Source organism: Aphelocoma coerulescens, chromosome 4A (assembly GCF_041296385.1).
Source record: "Aphelocoma coerulescens isolate FSJ_1873_10779 chromosome 4A, UR_Acoe_1.0, whole genome shotgun sequence".
Lineage (NCBI taxonomy): Eukaryota > Metazoa > Chordata > Aves > Passeriformes > Corvidae > Aphelocoma > Aphelocoma coerulescens.
The window spans coordinates 20,232,998-20,254,120 of record NC_091018.1 but is presented as its reverse complement, the minus strand read 5'-3'; the positions used below and the strand labels follow the sequence as shown (position 1 = coordinate 20,254,120).

At 45.8% G+C, this 21,123-nt stretch overlaps 1 protein-coding gene across 1 annotated transcript in view; it reads left to right on the top strand.

Annotated features, from left to right (window-relative positions):
* LOC138110602 (vascular endothelial growth factor receptor kdr-like) overlaps positions 1–20,799 on the top strand; it is a 121,063-nt gene extending 100,264 nt beyond the window's left edge. Inside the window, exons 25-30 of the mRNA XM_069015706.1 lie at positions 2,943–3,042; positions 3,581–3,686; positions 4,789–4,913; positions 5,138–5,216; positions 7,806–7,900; positions 15,744–20,799. Of these exons, the coding sequence (XP_068871807.1) occupies positions 2,943–3,042; positions 3,581–3,686; positions 4,789–4,913; positions 5,138–5,216; positions 7,806–7,900; positions 15,744–15,948 (710 nt within the window). The 3' untranslated portion in view covers positions 15,949–20,799. The remainder of the gene's footprint in view (positions 1–2,942; positions 3,043–3,580; positions 3,687–4,788; positions 4,914–5,137; positions 5,217–7,805; positions 7,901–15,743) is intronic.
* The last annotated feature ends 324 nt before the right edge of the window (positions 20,800–21,123 follow it).

Below are 21,123 nucleotides of genomic sequence, written 5' to 3'. Positions count from 1 at the left end.
CTTGGCACTGTCCCCTTCTGAGTTTAGACTCTCCCAAATCGCTGCAGGGGCTGCCACCCGTGCAGCAGCCTCTGCCTGGCTGTGACGTAGATCACAAACTGCTTTTTCAGTCGGTGGCACGGGCTCAAAATCAGTCATTTTCTCTGAGAGGGTTTTTCATCCAGCTTATCCAGGCATGCCTGTGGTTTGGCACTGCTCACATCTGCAGCTCAAACGATAAATATTTAATTAAGGATTTGTGTCACTGATTGAATTCTCTCATATAAAAGTTTTACAGATCATTGAGAGCCACGGGATGGAAGTTATTTGTCATTGCCACAGGGTGTGTTTTGGCTCCCATTTACAGCTGCTGCTCTCACTGGGTCCCACAGACTGAGCACCCTCTAAAAAATGGAAAAATACTGATTAGGAAAATGCGGAGTTTAGTTTGGGTCCTTGCAGGGTCAGAAGCTGAGTGAAGGACAATAGGCTGCCTGCAGAAAGGCTGGCAGCCTGGATCTGCTTTGGTGATACACAGGGAGATCAGGACTTGAGGGAATATTAATTTCCATCTGGGCCTGAGTTTGCAATGAGCTTTAAATTATTCAAATGGGGTCAGCACACCTCGTGTCAGGTAGTGCCAGCAGCACATCCTGAAATCACTTCTGGTACAGAATGTCGGTGTCTCCTGGAATTTCAATGTGCACTGTTCCAAAAGCAATCAGAGATAATTATGTAAACAAGCAGGGCCTGGTAGTAACATCAGCATCTCATTATCCCACTAAAATTAAACCAAGATCAAAAGAGGGCTCCCATATCCAATGCATGCCACATCTTTGAGCGTTTTGGAGGAGATTTCCCCTAAGGAAAACATCATGTGTAGGCCTTACACCATATGTTCCAGCCTACATTTCTCCCAAGCTGTCTCAGCATTCCAAGCCCAAGTTGTTAGACTTATCCCATAGTCTGGATAAAGACAGTGCTGGGTGGAAGTGGGAAAGGGAGAGTTCCTTGCTTTTATGATCTGAGCTGCCTCCAGCTGGTAGGAGGCCAGCACCAGCCAAAATATAAACTACCAAAAGATCCTGCAATCAAAAATGAATCATAGAATCATGGAATGTTAAGGAGTTGGAATGGGCCTTGAAGATCATCTAGTCCAAATCTCTTCTGCCGTGGGCACTAAACGAGGTTGCTCGAGGCTTTATCCAATGTGGTTTTGCCAGGGTTGGGGCATTCACAACCTCCCTGGGCAACTTGTGCCAGGGCCTCACCACCCCACAGGAAAATATTTCATGCTAATATTTAACTGAAGTGTCCCTTCTTCCAGTTTGTCCCATTACTCCTTGTCCTATCACTGTTACTCTTTGCCTTCCCTGTATTTGCTCTCACCAACACCCTGCAGTTGATCTGATCTGTAATGTAACCAAAGAGAGAGAACTCAGCTTGTGAGATCAAGTGGAATTCTCCATCCGTGAGATGAGCAGTTAATTACCAGGTTATTCTGAGCACAGTGACAGGCCAAAGGCAAGACTGGGAAAGAAAAATCCAGGTATAAAGCAGAGATGATGGTACTGCCTATCTCCAGCTTCCACAACTCCAGGAAACACTGTCAGTCCTGTGCTCTGGGACTTGCACATCCAGGGAATTCAGATGTGCCGTGGATAAGCATCCCTGGGCTCTGGATGGCCTGGGAGCCCATTTGTGCTGAGATGCCCTCTCAGGCAGTGCTGGGATCTCAGCTCCCAGCACTGAGCAGTCAGGTTCACAGAGTAGAATAATTCTGGAAGCAGCCACATTTTGGCCCCCTCTCCACTGCTTTATCCAAAAGATTTCTGCTGTTCTTGTTGTGCCCCCAAGTGCACAGCACATGATGGTGTTCCCAAATGGGGGAAAAAATTGCAGGAAATAAGCAGGAATGTTACAGACAGTAAATCATACACAGATTCCTCGAGGGCTGGATACAGATTCCATTCAATCTCCTATGTTAAAACTTGATTAAATTGTTTCCAAATTCATCATTCAGCCTCTGGGACGACAAAATGTCCAATACAAGGGTTGTGCTCCACAGGGAGGGAGGGAAGTCAGAAGTTTTAGTTTTATCCACAGTAGGTTCAGTAACATTTCAAACTTCAGCTCAGACTTCTCCTGAATTTTACCTGTGAGCTCTGCATTACTCAGATGCCAGAGCACTCTCCCAAACTTTTGTGGGAGTTAACACAAAGCTCCCAGCCCTTCACAGCCTTCAACCTCTGCAAAACAATTCCAGTTGCCACGATCTGTCCTCCCAGGGTTCAGCCAACACTTGAGTGGCACTCAAGGTAAACAGCATTGAACGCACAGTCAGGAAAGAAAACAAGGCTGAAAAGCTGGAAGGTCACTGTCAAGGGAGCTTTCCCTGTAGGAACGGATAATGCATATTCAGTAGTTGGTTACAATTCCACAGCTGGGGTTGAACCGAGGTTCTCATGGTCCTTGGCAGGAGCCAGGTGCCCACAGCCTCCTCTGCACTTGCTCACAGGAGTTCGAAGGCAATGAAGGATGAGCAGGAATTACTCACTCCATGTGTATCCCCTTAGTGCAGGATACTGGCAGGGTAACAGTTTGGAAAGCACCAAGGAACCCATTGAATGAGCTGGAACTTTCTACCACTGACCAAGAGATACTTTGAAGTCTTGAACTAATAAAGTTCATTTCTCCTCTGCCCTGTTTTACCTTGGAGTGGTCCTGACTGTATCCCAAATGCAGAGGAGACAGCATGATTGAAATCTCTAAAGAGACAGTGAGTCTGTAACAGGTTTCCAAACAAAAAATGTAAACTGTGAGTGACTGCAACTCCTTCTTCTCTCGAGCTCCTGTTACTGCCAGACTCTGGGAAACCTCGAATGCTCAGCAGAGATCAGCAGTTCCCTAGGCTGGGGAACAGGGGCTGTGCCCTGCTGAAGGCCTCTCGTTTCTCCCACCAGGTGCCTCTCCGTACCCTGGAGTGCAGATAGATGAGGATTTCTGCCGGCGGCTCAAGGAAGGGACTCGGATGAGATCTCCAGAGTATTCCACTCCTGAAGTGTAAGAGCTGCTGGCTTGTGTTGGGAGCTGATACATCTCACAAAAGAGATTGTGTTTAAGTGGGGAGGGGGAAGGAGACCACAGCTGCGTATTTTATTTTCAGTGAAGCTGTGGTTGGGTATATTTTGGGTGTCTGACAGCACAGACTAATGCTAAGGACAGCCCAAGCCAGCCTGACCTTTGCCAACAAGAAGATGATCAGATGCCCCATGTCAGCAGTAGTTCATGGAGCTCAGACTTCAGATTCTGTGACAGAAACCCAGTATCCATAACCAGGACTTATGTCAGCAATATCAGCAGGGCCCAGCAGCCAGACTCTGAGTTAGGTGAAAACCAAAAGCCTGCAGGCTCAGCTGAGGCAGCAATATGGAAGCAAAAAGCATCCCACATGGAAACTAAAAGAGAATTTCAGCATGTGGAGATCTGAACTGGTCTTGATCCAAAGACTGACCAAACCAAGCAGCAGTGGAATGAAACAGTTTGGAAGAGAAGCTCCTGTCCTTTCCCATCCCTAATCCCTGGGGTTTTTTTTCTCCAGCTACCAGACAATGCTGGATTGCTGGCATGGAGTCCCCACGGAGAGGCCAACTTTCACCGAGCTTGTGGAGCGCCTGGGGGATCTTCTTCAGGCCAACGTGCAGCAGGTACAGCAGGGCCAACCTGTCTTTAATAAATGCAGTGGACACGTGTGAGCATGTGCAGGGGTGAAGGTTATTGAGCACTAATGAGAGATTTCACTTCCTACCAGAGCTCACAGGGAAAATGCCTGCTGGGATGAGTAATGACAGTGTTAACTACTCACATTTTAATTTTACTTCTGATTTTCTCCACCTCCTTTGTCTCTCATTTTCCAAGTTTATGTTCACCAGTGCTCTTAGGAGCTTTACAGTTATGCAGCTTAAAGCACAGAAATTCTATCTTACCATTATTAATTTCATAATAGTTAAACCAGTTGTTTTCTTCTTCAGTAAGAACAACCAGACCAGTTATGCAATTGTCAATTTAATTGAAGAAGAAATTAAACACTCTCCTCCAGCTCCTTCCTGTTTGTAAACAAATTTAGTGGAGCTCAGTTGAAGAGGGCCCAGTCTGCAATATGAAGAGCTTGTGAGTTTGATTCTATAACCAAAGTAAATTAAGGAGACATAAAAATCATGGTAAGGGAATAGGGCACTTAACTGCTTCTCAAAATTAAAAACAAGCAAAAAAAAGAAGCACAGGGAAATTTGGACAAATAGTTTCAGGAGCTAAAGGCAGAGTCATTCCTGAGGATTGCTGCAGGGGGGTAATGACAATGTAGAGCTCATTACCATGTGCAGCAGCAATTCCTGGGAAGGACAAGAAATTAAATCCTTTCAGGCTCCCATTTTAAGGTCTGGCTCTTCCCAAGCCCCTGAACAAAACCAAGCAGTCTGTACATGGGCAATTGCTTCTGACCAGGACTGGAAGATCTGAGCCCATGTTCAGCCACCCCACATCACAGGGTTCCCAAAGTGCCCCAGCTTCCTCACAAAGCCTCCTGCACAGCAATTCTTGGATGAAGTGTGAATTCTGACTTCCATGACTTCTACAGGCTGTGAGGAACATCATAATCACCTTGAACAAGCACCACAGAGTTAAGTTAAAACACAATCTAGTCCTTCCTCGGCACAAAGCTCTGTAGGATACAATAACCTCTCACATCTGAGGTGCAGCACAAAATGAACTTCACCAGCTCAGTGCTCTTTTCTGTTACTCATTTCATAGGATGGCAAAGACTATATTCCACTGAACATCACCTTGTGTCCAGACGGAGAATCCAACTCCAAAACCTGCCCTGTGGAAGAAAACTTGAACAATGGAGTGAATCGCTGGAGTGCAGTAGAAACTGGGTGAGAAAAACAGATACAGGGGTGGGGCAGAAAGAAACATTTCACTGTCTGGTGGCCTCTCTTAATAGGGCTGGTGAAAGAATCAGACAAATTTATCACGGTGTTGGTTATTAGATACAAGAGGTGAAAAAAGGAAACTGGGCTGTGTGGGGATGTAACTGAGCTACAGCTGGTGCAGCATCTGCCTGGGTTTTATGCTGACCCCTCAACTTCCCTGCTTTCAGCAACAACAGCAAGAAGAGACCCCTGAGTGTGAAGACATTTGATGAGGTGCCGGTGGAAAAGGAGAAAGTGATGCATGAGGTAAGTGAGGTGACTGCATCCTTCCCCAGCAGGTTCACAGATCACTCGTCACCAGTGCCAGAAACACTCATAAGAGCTTTTGAAATCTGTTTGGTAGCAGAGAGCTTTAAATCAGACAGGAGATTTGGCCCTGGCATCTCACACCCGGGGCTGTGTGACAACAAAGAAGGACCTGCATTTCTCTTAACAAACAATTTAAAGAGAAGCTCACGTGTGATTGCCCTGGCTTTGATCAGACTAAAGGGCTTTATATTACATATTTCAAGATATTTTTCCACCACAAGAAAGTGGCAGCTCATTGAAATGAAGCTCTTTGAGGGAAATGTGTCCAGAACACCTTCTGGCTGGCTGACAGTCACTCACTTGGTGGGGGTGAAGGTGTTCAGTTCTGGGTAGACAAGACCAAGATTCAAGCTCCTGGTCTTGATTCACACAAATGACTTTAGCCTTGGATTTTCCTCACTGCAAGTGAATTTATTTATTGCTAGTTTAATGCCATTGCAGGGTGGGAGAGTGTTAAAGGGTTTAATTTCCCTCCAGGGGAAAACAAAGGCTTGTTTTGTTACAGAATGAAGGCTCTGCATGTTGGCTTCCTCTGAAATTACGGGTTGGGTTTTCTTATTTAAAAAAATCTGCAAGAACACCTCCTGAATTCCCTCGGTGGTTCAGGCAGCCCCTCGCTGCAGCTCCATGTGCTGTCCCCACCTGCTGCCTCAATGACACCTCCTGTGCCCCTAAGGAGGGACCTGTGCAATGCACAAATGCTCCAGGTGGATCAAAATTTAGGGAAGAAGCCTGAATCCCTCAGGAATCCTCCTGACCCAGGAGGAGAAGCCTCGGGTGGTGAGGAGAAGCTGAAGGAAAGGCTCCAGCTGAGAGTCCCTCTTGGACAGAGCCATTCCTCAGAGCAGCTCCCTTGGGAAAGCTCAAGTCTCCAGCTCCAGCTTGTCCTGGAAATACTTCATGTCCTTGACAAACACAGCCTCATTTCTCATGTGTTCTCTGCTGAGCACAAACTGAGGCCCATTATTGCCTCGCATTTTGCCAGATGGAATTTCTGCCTCTTTATCAGTGCATCTCAGGGATTAGAAGGCTTAGAAATTTCCCTGGTTCCTGCATCTTCCCTCTTGCAGGATAAAATCTGTCCCTGTGAATCACACAAAGATGTTTGCTAGATCAATCCAGTCTCAGTAAGAGATTATTGCTGCCAGCACGAGCATTACCTGCCTAAGTGCTCCCTGTTCGTGGCATTTTCAAATAAGCCTTTACAAGAGGGGGGAAAAGTTTCCCAAAAGGGTGATAATACATCAAGAAATTAGAAATAAACGTGATGTTTCAACAAGGATCTTTTAAAGCAAAATCAGTGTGTGATCTGCTTTTGGACAAAGTGCACTTGGGTTATTGAAGTTTTCTTAATTATCCACCCTGAATAGTCATTAGGGCATTATTTCAAAGAGCTGCCTGGAGCTCTCCAAGTGCTTCACCACACCTTCCTGCCATTGTGCAATTGTCTGCAATCTCTGTGGAGATTCTTTTACCAGAGAGGTGTAAGCAAAATGCAGAGCAGCCCTCAGATAAACTGTTCCTAGACCTCGTGTTTAAAAAGGAAACAGTCAAGATAAATTCCAGAGACAAGCTGGGTTTTACTGAGGGCTTGACTGACCTCATTAATTCAGGATTTCACTTTATACTTTATAAACTCGTTTATAAACTGATCTTATTAACAACTGATAGATGACCAGAGCATGTATGAAAAGGCTTTTGCTTGTTATTTATTGTTTGATGAGATTATTTTTTATATCTTGATCAGTTTGACTGGTAAAATAAGACCAAGCAGAGTTTCATTTCTATGTTGAGGGCTTTTGCTGTCTTGGTTCTGACAAATGCATAGATGTGTAACTATTTCAAATGCAAAGAACCCCCCAGACCATTTAATATTAGTAAATTACTTCAAATGAGGACTGTGATGTCTGTGTATGTGTATAAACTCAGCACAAAGTTTAACTGCAGCCTCAAGACTCAGCTTTAAGTGCAGCACAAGCACAACCCCAACTTTAATCAAGACAGTTTTGTTGGACAGCTCATTAAAAAATCCATACGGGCCAGGGCCATCTATCTTTGCAAAGCACTTGCATTTACAAAATGCTGCTGAACTTCCACTTCCTTCAAACCCCAGTGTTTCCATTTGTGTATTTCCAGCAGGTATTCAGGGAGCTTTTCCTCGGAGGAGCCCAGCCAGAATTATTGGATATATTCTTTATGAATCTCAGTCTATTCATATCTCAGCTATCCTACGAACATGGTGCCCATATGTCACACTTAATATCAGTTTCAAATTTGAAAATGTCAAAATTATTTTTTTATATGTTCATTTTAAGGGTGCTCTTTGGAAATGCAGATCCAAAACCTTAATGCCATAAAAACAAGGGAAACATTCCCAGGCTCCAGAGCAGCATTATCAGGAGCACTTGGATAAAAATTGGTAACACAGGCCTTGATAAGAGCATATCCTGAAGGACTGAGAGCTCCTACACCAGTCCCAGCAGAGGTTCCAGATATCCCTGATGTTGTCTCCCTTTTGCTCCTCAGGAGTCAGACAGTGGGATGGTGCTGACGTCAGATGAGATAAAAAGCCCCAAGAGGTTGGAAATCCGTTCCTGGCCCTATGGGATCATGGCTCTGGCGTGAGTACTTTGGGGGATTTCTTTTTCAGACAGTTCTTCCATTCAGAGAAATGCTTTTGGAATTTGCACTTTTGTTTCTGATGCCAAAAGGAAACCTCTGGATATCCAAGCAAGCTGAGAGGAGAGGAACTCTGAAATTCAGCCCCATAACCAGAAGAGCTTGGCTAATGTGTTTTAAGATCAAGGGGCAGCAGATTCTGCAAATGGAGAGTGATAGGAGGAAAAAATGAGACTATACAGGTCTAATTTAGCTGTTTGTTCACTGCCTCCCCAGTGTTCTCTCTTAGTGATGGAGTGAAGTTTGAAGAACTTGATTTATTAACCCAAAAGCTGACTGTAATCATACCAGTGTGTATATTTAACTCAGACAGAAGGAATGGCACCTTTGCAGCTGGGATGTGAGTAAAGTTGAAAGGCTTGTGCATAGTAAAGAGCAGTCCAAGCTCTGCAAAGCAGTGCCTGTACCAGAACCCTGCCTGCTACATTTGCTTTATCATCACTCTGAGACAGTCCTGCAGAGAATTCCCTAAATCCCACCACCTCCATGATCCTGGGGTTGTATTGTTCACACCTGGTTTACAAACAGAGGCTAGGATGGGGTTTGCTGGTTTTTTATCCATTCATAGTACAATACAGAAGATTAAAAGCAGATTTTTAGCTTTTTGCTCACAGTTCTTTGTATTTCAGTAACAACCACACAGGCAGAGAGGTGACCCAGTAGTGAAAAAGGCCTTTTCCACCTTCCTAACAACAGTAACCCCTTTCACAGATTCAGATGTCAACATGCAGAATTTCAAAGAATAGTTGCCCAAAATATTAAAAAAGAAATTATTCTGTAGCAACGAATTCCTTGTCTATTCAGTTAATTAAGCTAATTACTGACTTGCCTAGGGTTTCCTCAGAAATCTGCTGAGATTTGCATGAGTTTTCTCTACACTGATGAACTCCATGACCTTTCCCAGCAGAGCAGCTGCTTGTTCTACAGCAAGTCAGCCCTTTTCTGCATTCAAGAGAAATGAGGGATGAGAGGAAGCCTGGTGCCCTTCTGGATATTGTGGGAGAGCTCCCAGGAGAGGGCATGGTCAGAGTGTGGCAGTGTTTTGGAGGGGTTGACTCTCACTCAGAGGGAAAAGCAGGTGGAAGGGGTTTGCCTTGTCTTTTCAGGTCTCAAAAGCCACAATTTCCCTGAAGGCAGGGGAGGAGGAAAAGGGAGAAGGTTTCATAAGGAAAGGTGGGCGACACTAAGAGGAGCACTGGAAAGCTATGGACTGTGCTGGATAGGAGTGAGGCCTCAGGAATGGTGCTGCCCAGCAGGATTTTCCTGGTAGGGCTGGACGTGGTGGGATTAGCAGAGATCCCAATCCAGTTCCATGTTTTTATCCCCTGCACACATCCAGAGCATTCCTGCCAGCACAATCCATTGCTATGGAGACCAAATGGCACCAGCTCTAAAAACAGGAGCTCAAATGTCAGGAGCTGCATTTCTGTGCTGCTTTACCTGGGCTGATTCACCTCTTTCCTGCATGATGTCACATTGACACAAATCCAACACACACACAGCAGCCTCCCTGGTGGGATTTATCCCTCTGAGGATGTCTGTCACTCACCCCTGACAGCTTTTCTCTATTGCACTTCTCCTGTTTGGATAAAGAGTTGGCAGAGGAAGGTTCCCTCTCTGCCCCTTCTAGGCTTTCTCCTGAAAATCTGAAAAGTCAACATCCAGCCAGATGTAGAAACACAAAAGTTCCATAACAGCCTGTTCTTTAGAGACTTCCAGGAAAACCCTCTGAACTGCTATCAGGCCCACTGGGAGTGAATGTGAGGCTCTGTGGGGGTCACTGAATCCCTGCCTGACCCCACCATCTGGGCTCTCCCCACTTCCAGTCAACACTTCCAGAGGGATTCCATCCAGCATAAGATTCCTGAGCCTTTCTGTGCCAGGCAGACCCTGGCAGACCATCCCAGCAGGGCCTGCAGCAAGCTGTGCTCATTGTCTCCTGGTTCGCAGGCCCTGGCTCCCATGGCACGGACAGAGGTGTGGTTTTCCTTGGCCACATCCTTCCCTGAATGTTTGGGGTCCAGCTGAGGAAGCTTTTTTGTCAACTGCCTTTTTTTTGGAATCTTGCAGACCCTCACTGGCACAAAGAGCAGCTTTAACAGTGCAGGGCACCCCACAGCCCTCTCATTTGAGGACAGGGCACCCCAGGGTGCTCCTGCACTGATAAGTGGACAGACAAGGCTCCAAGGCCTGTGGAATAATCTAGAGAAGTCAGAAGGGAGTGTGGGTTTAACAGGGAAGATGAAGTCACCCTTGTTAATTGTGTATCTCTCTCTATCAAAAACATTTACCCTGGATCCTTTTCAAAGTCTTTCTTTTCTAAAACAAAACTGTTCAAAGGCTTACCATGTTTTCTAAACCAGGGTGGCTGCATTTATTATTTTTGCCAAAATCTCACTGTTTATTTATCCTGCATTCATTCCTCTGTTGAGTTTAAAATTTGCCAACAGCACACACCATGGAGTGTCAGTGTCAAGAGTTTAGTGAGGATGAATCTGATACTCTGGGCCTAGGCTCACTGTTAGGCTGGACTAAGCAGGTCTGAGCATTTCCTGCTGCTAAAACAGAGCAGGAAAGTTCTGAGCATTTTCTGCTGCTGAAGTAGAAAGTCATAGCAGCAGCTGCAGTGAGAGATGGAAAGATTGACTGGGATAACAACACTGGAATCAGCATTCAGGGAAGCACAGGGAGCACAGAGGGATTTAATGATGGGATGACTCTGGTGTCAGGTTCCATCTCACAATATTATCAGGCTACTGCCAAGCACTGCTTTAAAATTCTCCCAGAGACTCTATAATCAAGTTATTGTTTAAGATGACAAAAGGTTTGATATCTGCTCAGTTGTCCTCCCCCAGCCCTTCCCCTTCTCCCCCCAAATCCAATTATCCTCTGTTGCTCAGAAATCCCTGATCTGGTTCTGGCCCAGGCCCACGAGATCAGCTGAGGCTCAGCTGATCCGCTCTGGGCTCTGGATGCTGCATCCACATCCCATCACTGAGGGCTCTGCCTTTGCCAAAGCCAAGCTGGGCCTAAGGCAAGTCAGGAATACTGAAATGCTGGATTTTGCTTGGAACAGAAGGCAGTCATGTCCAAACACAAAGTGCACAACAGAAATACAGCCAGGATTGGGCTGGAATCCTTTTGTACCTTCTCAGAGAAATGAGGCATGGAAACATGTTTGCTCCAGGGCAGAATGGAGTTCAGAAGATAATAAACACATTTATTGTTGTGTCATGCAGCACCTTGCACTATGACCTGATCTGAGCTCTCCAAACTAGAATCTGGAATGAGTAGCTACTCAGGAGTTATGTAAACCACTTTTTTTTCAAGTATTTTTTTCAAGGATTAAGCTCTGTGCTTACAGTAGCAAGGACTAGAAGGGAATTGTGAGAGCCAGTGGATTTGACTGCAGTGTTTTCCATCCCACTGCTTTTGGACAGGCACAGCTGAGCAGCCTGGCCACAAATGTGAGGGGACACAAGGGTGGCTTTGGCCTGGGAAAACTTTGTTACCTGCAATTTGTATTTAAAAGTGGTTCCAAACAATGAACCCCTGAGCCCAACCCCTCGAGTTCTCCTTGCCAGCAGATTGCTGATGCACTGGGACTGCCAGAGGGGAGCCCAGGACGAAATTCCTACTGCACAGCACTCAGTTGAAAATGTATTAAAGCAAACTGTGAATCAGTCATAGCTACCAGAAGGAAAAAAATAACCCTTTTATTTCTTTAATTGCAGAAAAATTAAAATAAAAAAATAACCACTCTTACTCTGAACCTCATTAAACACCTTTGAAAGCTCCTACAAAGCCCTGAAGCTCCTACATGTTATTAGGAGATGTAGTCATGAGACAAACTGCTCTACTTGGCAGCAATCAGCCCAATTTCTCATCTTTCCCTAAACACAGCTTCTGAACATGGCCAGGTTTCCTACATGGACAGAAAAGTCTATTAGTTTTTCCCACTCAGGGCAAAATACTTGGGTTTCTAATTGCAGAGCAGTAGGGGCTGCTCTGGAGTGAGTGCTGCACTTGGGGCTGTAATCCCTCCCTGCTCAGGGTGATCTTCCTGCAGCCATCCCTCTTTCTCCACACTCCTCTTCAAGTCATTGACACCAAAATTGAGATTAACAGAAACTGGCTCCCTCTCACATAAAACAAACAGCTCCACTAATGGTTTCCCAGCTCTTTGATGATTTCAGTATTTTTCTACCTCCAAAATCTCTGGTTCGTGCAGTAGGAAGAAAAAGCCTCAGTAGGTCACTCAGGGCTTCAAGCTACTGCAGGATTTCCTCTGTGGTATCTTCTAAACAACTTTGGCACCTTCAGAAAACTAAAAAGTTTGTGGAAGATTACTGAATATTCAGGCTGTGTCCCCAGACAAGACAGCTTGTGCAAGGACAAATGAGTTCTCAGGGTGGTCACTGCAAAATGTGACAATTTGGGGTCAGTGGGCAGCTGAATTCCAGCTGAATGTTGTGGAATTCCCACCTCAATCCTCAGTGCTGTGCTGTGGTGGCAGCACTGACAAGGGAGCCTGGGCTGGGACTGTCCCAGCTCAGAGCAGATTTATCCCAACTGAGCATCTCTGATGGGCTCCCACAGCACTGAGGGGTCAGGCAGAGGCAAAGCAGTGAGGAAACACCTCGTGGGCAGTGCAGTGCCAGCCCAGGAGAGGCACTGAACCCAGGAATGCCAGCTTTTAATGAAATGGTTTAATTATATAAGCATTAGTAACTTGTGGAGCTGCAGAACTGTGATTAATCAAATCTAACCCCTCCAGTCAGAGGGTGTTTATTGGGGGGCTCAAGGAGAAGGTCTCTGCCTTACACAGGGCAGTCCAAGTGGCCTGAGCCATAAAGGGGCTTTTGGTGTGCCCTGGAGCCCCAAGCACCATGCCCCAGGCAAGGCTGAGCTCTGAGGGGCTGAGGCAGCTTCTGAGATGCCAAGGGCAGGTGGAAAAGGGATGCTGCAGCCTCATCCTCTGGAGCAGCATCTGCACATGCAGAGCAGAGCCAATGTCAGTGGCAGAACCATGAAAGGGAAAAATGCAAAGCCCCTTGGAGAGCTTTCATTAGGAAATGCCTTTCAATGAAAGGAAGAGCATTGGAAGTTAATTGCATTTTGGTCTGCCATTAGATAGCAAATGACACAACTTCCTTCTGACCTAACTCATCAGCTTTCTGTGCTTGGAGCAGATAGGAGATGGCAGCATTTAGGAGTCCTTCAAAGCCCAGCCTGATTTCAGCAACAGGCGGAGTTATTCCCAGATATCTGATCTCCCGGCCCACGGGGCAGGAACCCAACAGGAACGCTTGCTGGGAGTCTACAGGGGGCTGAAAATTTCCCATTGTGTGGCCAAACCAAACCCTAATAACTCAGAGACATGCAGGTTTGGGGCCAAGTTCAACAGATACTTTCAAGCTTCTCCCTGTCTCCAGTGACAACTTTAATACCTGGCAAATTGGAAGCTGGAGCATCCACGGAATTGTCCGACACGAGTCAATGGAAGTGAGGAACAAAAAGAGAATTCCATAAATAAACAGTGAGGCAAAGCTGTGGTTCCTTTGCTCATATCAGGGAAGAATTTATCTGCAGACGAGCTGTGTGTGTAGAGAAGGGACAGCTGCCAAATGTCCAGGATACATAAGGAGTTTCCACTCGTGTTTCTCTCTGGACAATGAGGAAAAGCTTAGTTGTGAAAGCAGAGGGCGCTGCATTTTCTGTTGAAATTCTCAGGGTTACTATTTATTTTAGGATTTCTGCTCTGCTGCTGCACAGGTTTGGTTCCAATGCCTTGTGCAGGTCTGAAAGCACAGGAACAGCAGCTTTGCTCTATAAACTGCAGAAATCATAGAACCCAAGCTCATTCTAGACATGCAAGACATGGTGGCTTGGCTCTTAGAGCTCAGGTTCACTTCCCGAAGCTGGAGATGCAAACCTGCCATGGAAAGCCAGCCCAGCACACTAAAATCCCACCTAAAATCAGACAGCCCATGTCCCACTGCAGCTGAGCAGAGCTGCAGCTGTGTGTTATGGCTGAATTTGGCTGCACAAGAGCTTCGTGACTGATGTACAGAACATCACCACACATTCCCCCACGGCAGAGAACTGCAGGGGTGGATAATTCACAGATGGAGCCTACAGGCTGTTCCCATGGCTGTGCAAAGAGCAGAAACCCGTGGCTACTCCAGCCAGTGCTCTGAACACCTGGGATCTTCCCAGAACCAGAAAAAATCCTGATTTTCTTTTTTTTTTTTTTTTTTTTAATATAGTGACGCTGGTTCTGTCAGCCAGTGACAATACCTGCAGCTTGTGGGAAACCTGATGCTTTTGACAGGTTCCAGATTCAGAGGCAAGGGAACACAAGTTGTAAAGTCCCAGCAGCAGAACCCAGCAGGGCAGATTTACCCTTTCCAGCTGAAAGGAAAGGGTACCATCCAGCCTGCTCTCTGCTGTACCACCACAAAACAAGACACACACACAGCTCCTGTCCTGGATCTGCTATTTTCCTATTCATGGCTTTGGCTCCCCTCCCTCCAGTTGCTGTGTCTGGCTCCTGGCTGTTGGTTTGTTCCCTGGAGCAGGAACTGGCTCTGCCTTCTTCCTAAAGCACCCCAGTGAGCCCACGAGCAGCTGCTGGGGACTGCAGCAGTGCCAGTAAAATGAGTGTCATGAATTCTACAATTATTTGATGAACTGTTGACTATTCAGATTTGGTTTAGGGTCATTAAAATGTAACTTTATACTACTTTAAACACACATGAAATACACACACGAAGTGCTTGGGCACTGCCTGGTTTTTAATTCTCCCAGGCACATTCAAGTCATTCTGAAGTGACACTTGAGCAGTGCTGGGATGAGTCTGTGACTGAGGTTCCTTCCCAAGAGCTGCAGTTAAAGGCTCCTGAGCGAAGTGCAGCAGCTCAAAAGCCACTCTCACCCTGGGATCCTGTTGAGAACCACCCCTCAATTATCTGGGCCTCTTCCAGTGAATTGCTCAGATGGCAGAAACCAAGGTTGACAGAACATTATTTTTAAGTCAGCCTATGACAGAGAGAACCTTTTTAGTTCTCCACAACCCTTGTGCTGTTCCTCAAAGTCACCTTGTGATACAAATCTTCTCAGGGTTCTCCTGCTTTTAACCCTGAGGCTGCTCCATGTGATGGAAGTTGCTCTACCCCATGCCTCCATCACCTGGAACAAGGGAAGACAGGAGATAAAAGCAACAGCAATGCTGCAACCACTGCCCTTCACCAGCCCCTGGCTCGGGAATGTTAAAGGGCTGGGGAATATAAAAGGGATTTTGCCCTGCACTGCCTGAGCATGTTCAATGCACACTCTTGCTTTCAGTATCGGTTTAAATTAGTGTCTGTCAGAGATTATTCAGTATTTCATCCCTTATTATGCTTCAAGAAAAGTCATAGCCTTCAGTTCTGCTTTCAGAAAAGTCAAATTTTTACTGACCTGTGTCAGAACAATGAGGGAGGATATTACTGTATGTATAGGACAGGTGCCTTTACAAGTAAGAGATCTGTAGTGCACTGAAATGTGGTGAGCTGAAAGGACAGGGCAGCAGAGCTCCTGGAATTACTCCTAAATCCATTTTTAAAACACTGAGATATTTAAAGTATCTATCTCAATTCCTTCATCCAGTCAGTAAAATGTCACTGTCTTGCACAGTGCCATAGAGGTAAATTGACATTTTTATATATTTACTTTTTAAAGACATAATTTTGCCCAATAATTACGGAGCCAGGGTGGATACATCCCAATGTTTGTTCCCAACAGGCGGAGAGCTGTGAGCAGGAGCAAGGAATCCATCCTATCTGACCACGAGACAGTCAAGTACCAGCCAGCAGTGCAGGTGGAAGAGGACACCATGGACTTCCCCCTGGAAGACTCTGTCCTGCTCCCTATGGATCCCAACCTGGAATGCCACAGCCCTCCTCCAGATTACAACTCTGTCATCCACTACTCGGCCCCCCCAGTGTAACCAGTGCCCCCAGCACAGGTTGCACCTCAGCCTTGCCAGGTTCTCCCTTGCCTCCAGGGAGCCTGGGTGAAACAGAAGGGAATTCTGCCAGGATAATGCTTCACTTGTTTCTTCTGGCACATCTCGGATGTGATTAGAAACAATTTAAGGGCATCTTCTCTCTTCTCTTTAAAGGCCTATTTGAAGATCTGCAGTGAATTAATAACATTCTGTCTATCAGAGTCACAGTAGGAGCTGTAACCCTGAACTGCTGCCACTCCTTGCCCCTGGCTGGGGCTGCTCATTGGCACTGGCAGATCCACGGGTTCCTGCATTCCCACTTCACTCCGTAAGGGTCGTGCCAAACTGGATGGGAACACAAGATTCAAGCTCCTGGCCCTGCACACATCCTGCAGGGACTGGTTAAGATATTTTGAAATCCAAGATATTTTGGTTGCAATTTGGATTTAATAATTTCCACTGCCCAGAGGATACACTCCTAAAGATGGTATGGCCCAAAGCAAGCTGGTAGTACTTGTGTGCCTGCTCTGTTGGGCCAGCAGGGCACACAGTGTGGTTAAATCTGATCCCCTGGGCTTTCCCCTTGTTCAAACAGCAGTTTATTCAGCAGACATGCAATAGGGAACCTTGCTGGAGATGCATCTGTGATGGTTGCAAGACAAAAATCACTGCCTTAAATAAGAACCTTCTTAACTCAAACAGAATTTCCCAGCTGACATGCACAGGTTTGCTTAAATGTGCAGAAAACTCTCATTACCAGCACGAGAGTTACACAAAAACTCACACACACCCTTGAGGCACCAGCAGGGCAGCAGCATTTTTATGTTTCCTTTCTGCACACAGGCTATTTACTAAAGCAACACACAAAACGAAAAAAGCATTTCCTCTGGATTCTGTGGTGGGTGCCCAGGGGTTTGACCCTGGGGATACTGGCCCGTGCTCAGCAAGCCCATGTGACACGCATTTATCTCTGACTGTCTTGCCAAGGTACATACTGGTATCACATGCAAATCCCTTCCTGGGGTCAGGGTAATTCAAAGCTTTTGTTGCAGCAGGACTGAAAGGATCACAAATTCTCACATGTGAGAGGTTCATGGGAAAGCTCTCCAGGTTGCAAGTAGAAAAAGCCAGGATGAGCGAGATGTTCATTGGCAGCGAGGGCTGTAACCTCCTGAGTTACAAACTGATCTATAAGTGGCTCCCTGTGCAGTTTCCTCCAAGCTCTGCACAGCCCTTCCCTTTCCTTCCTTGATTTGACTTCTTCAGCAGAAAAAGAATTTTTCTTCATGATTCAGACTAGAGGGGGATGAAATCCAGCCCTTGCAAAATGATGATGTTACCTTGGCAAAGACAGCTGCACACCCTCGCAGCAGCGAAGGAAGCTTTTCTGGATGAGTGCTTGCAGTGGGCTACGCTGAAGGAATCACAAACAAGCCTCAGGTATTATCAAAGGGGAAAACAAATCTCCAAACCCCACACCACGTTAACTGTGAATGCTCAAGCATCTGAAGGATGGGTTCTGGGCAACTGCACTGCTCCTTCTCCTTGACTTCAAAGTCACTTATTAATCACCTGCAGTCCCTCCAGAGCCCCCTGCTCATAGTGCACCTGTAGATAGGTGTGGGCTGTAGTTGCTTTATGGTCATTTTGCACTGCTTTGTATTTTAGTACCTATGTATTAAGTAGAGCTGGTCATAGAAGAGAAGAAACTACTGGGAAAGAATTCTGATGAGCCCCAGAAAGCTCATTGGATCTGTTTTTCATCAAACACTTATTAGTTACCTATAGTTCTGATCAAGTAATCAATCAGTTCTTGTGGAAATAAATTATTGATGAGGCAAAGGAAAAGCAGGTGCAGACAGTGTGTGTGGCTCTGCTGTTGATGGCATCAGCTGGCTACTCAGTTGGCTTCTGTTTGTTACTGCACCTTGAGCTGGAGGGTGAGAAAACGGCGTTGAAAAACCTTCACTTATGAACTTGGAAATGTAGGAACAAAACCTGCACGTGTGCTCTGTGCTTTGTGGAAGAATGGGGAACTCTGCTGGGTGAGCTGAGCACATGGCCTCCCCCTCTCGGAAGGATGAGCTGCAGGGGTTTCTCCGAGGAGCGCGTTTGGGGAGCAGAGCCCAGCGGACTGTGGGGAGCCAGGGCCCTTCTGGCTCTCAGTAACAAACATCAGCCTTTCTGTGCCACCTGAGATGGTGAAACAGGGCACAGGCTCCAGTGCTCGAGATGTTTAAACCCCTGGTTGCACTGACAGCCCCCAAATCTGAGGGCTCCTCTGCAGTGGCAGAATCGAGAATGTCCTGAGCAGATCGGAGTGTCCAGCGATGGAAGGGACTGACTGATGTTTGGGCAGCTGTTTCCAATGTTTATTTTGAGTGGAAGATATTTTCCTCCTTATAGTAAATGTAACAAGCAAAAGTATTGCCTGAAAAGTATTATTGAACATATTGTCTTCTATTTTATTTACTAATATTTTGTTTGTCCTTCTCTCGCCTCCCTTAATTTAATTATTGTTCTCTTCTTCCAACGATGTATATAGTGTACCCCGTAGCAACAAATATAGTGATTCATTTATATGGTCAAATTTGTAACATTTTAGTCCAAAGAGAAAGAGATACCCACATGTAACAGAGTTAAGTATTGTACTAAACATTTCACTAATGCTTGCAGGCCAGGCTCCAGTTTACAGTGCCCCACTAGTGCCATGGCACAGCAGCTCTCTTGGCTGTGTGTCTCTCTGCCTCTCACTTACTCTCCTCGTTATTTAGTTTCAGTGAGGAAACAGGAATCTGGAAGAATTTGGCAGATTTATCTCATTCCTGGATGTGTCACCATGTGCAGCTCATGTTAAAGGTGAGGGGTTTCCACTGCCTGGGTTTTAATTGGAGGCTGGTGGATTGGCTAGAGGATCAGAAGGGGTAAACTGTTTAAATGATGTGATGTTTATTATTTTTTCAGACATCTCAGGGATTCTTACTCGACTCCTGTCTGCCAGCTGCTTTCTCTAACCTGAGCTCAGTGGGATCTGTACTAACATGTACCTTTGTTTCCTTTGATGGTGCTCCCTCCTACTGGTTTTGTGCTCTTGGAAGTCCAGAGAATCGGGGCAGAGGAGCTCAGAGCTCTCCATGGAATTGTGTTGCCCCCTCTCCAACAATCACCTCCCACTTAAGTGTCCAAGTGCCTTCACCTGCATGTCCAGGCTGGTGTTTGTAACAATCTCCTGTCTCCTATTTTCTCTGCTTTTCATCTGTTTCTTGATATTTGCCCTCCCAGTCCCTTTGGATTGCTTTGCTCTGCCTTTTCCTTAGGATCAGGTGTAGGATCGTTTCACTGCTGTTTAACCTGTGCTTGCAGGGGCTGAACTAGATAACCTAAAGCGTTTTTCACATTCAATACTCACTATATAGCCATGGAAAACTAGTTTATATTAGTTTGTCTGGAAGTCTCTTTGTGTCCTTCCCTGAACAGGAGAAGCTTTTTAATCTACTGATTTTTCAATATTGGTGTCTGGAGCAAAATGAAGGCTGGTGACTGTGTGAATCTGATCTTTTCCAGAGTCCTTTCCTCAAACAATGAGGTTTCTGTAAGGTTCTCCCAAGTTATCCTCACAAGAAGGGGGTCCTAGGCAGGATGCTGAGCCCACAGTATCCTCTTGGGATATCAAGGAATTTAGATAAAACTCAAAGTCTGAGTAATGGTGTTAAACAAACCCCTGACTGCTGCAGGTGAACACGTTTAGGGCTCCTGCAGACCCCAGCTGCTCTGCTTGACATCCACTGAAACAAACCCTCTCTCCAGTCACCTGCTTGGCAAATGCCCAGGATAGCCCAGAGTATCCAGGTGTTTCCCTCATTGGATTTGCTCTCCTGTACACTGCAGGATTGCCAGTTGCCAAGTAAGCCTGGAACTGGCCAGGCAACCCCTTATGACTTATCTCCTCACTGATCCTTCACGTCCTGTCTCACTTTGCAGATTCCATCTGGCCTCTCCCAGCTCTGGGGATGTGGGCTGGGCTCCAGGATCCCTAAATCCCACCAGCACCAACTGGGCACACCAGGAGCTGTTTGCAAGCAAATAGCTACAGGGCAAGATAAGCCTTATCAGGTTTCCCTGAATGCAGGAGTTGCTCAGGATCAGTATCATACTCACAAATCAGCCTGGAGTTTTTTCTTATCATACAGTAAATAAAAACCACAAAAGGCAGCAATAATTCTTTTCTCCTTCCCTGAAAATGTAATGGCCAAATGCTGGGATCCATTTTCCTGGGTTTTTACTACATCACAAAAGAACAGAAAGAATTTTGCCAGTCATGGCACCAGCACCGTCTTGCACAAGTAAAATTCAGGGAGGAGTTTGGGATTTGACCCTCTCAGGAGTCAGGCAGCGTACAGGGGACTATGGTTTGTTTGTACTGGGTGGTTTGTTTGACATTGTTATTTCCATATTTTGTGAACACAGAATGGAAAGCTTGGCCTGGGTCAGTTGGGACCACAAGGGTTACAGGGAGATCAGTGTGGGATGCACTGAGCAGCGTCCTGTTCTCCTGGTAGTACTCAATTCATTTTTCCTTAGATCTTGAGTTGTCAAAGCAGCCACCGAAAACTGGGAAAAATCAGTAACTTGGGACCTACAGAAATAAACTAAGGAAAACTGGGAAAAGCCAGGAACTTGGGAAATTACAGAAATAAACTAAGAGCCGTGTTCAAACCACCAAGGAATGTTTGTCTGCCATGTTCCTGTCTGTCTGAAGAATGTATGCACTGAAAACAATGCTTTCTTATGTAGTCAAAAATTGTACTGTATCTATTAACCAAAAAAATAAAAAGATTCTATATTTATACAGCCCAGGGCTCCTTTGTGTCATCTCTTGGTTTGAAAAGCATTGTCCTTGGAGCAGAATAAAAATAAATAATGCAACAGTTTTGAGAGATTTTTACAAGGCATAGATCTCATCCAAATTTCTACAGGGGGTTCCAAAGTCAGGACAGAGGCTGCCACGCTCTCCCTGCTCAGAGGGAACTGCCCGCTGCGTTTGCTTAAAAGATTCAAAGACCTCCAAAAAAAATGGGCAATTTGCTGGAGAAATGCACCAAACCAGCTGCTGCCAAGAACAGCCCATGGAGCACAGACATTGTGTCTGGTTACTTCTAAAATATCTCAATAAAT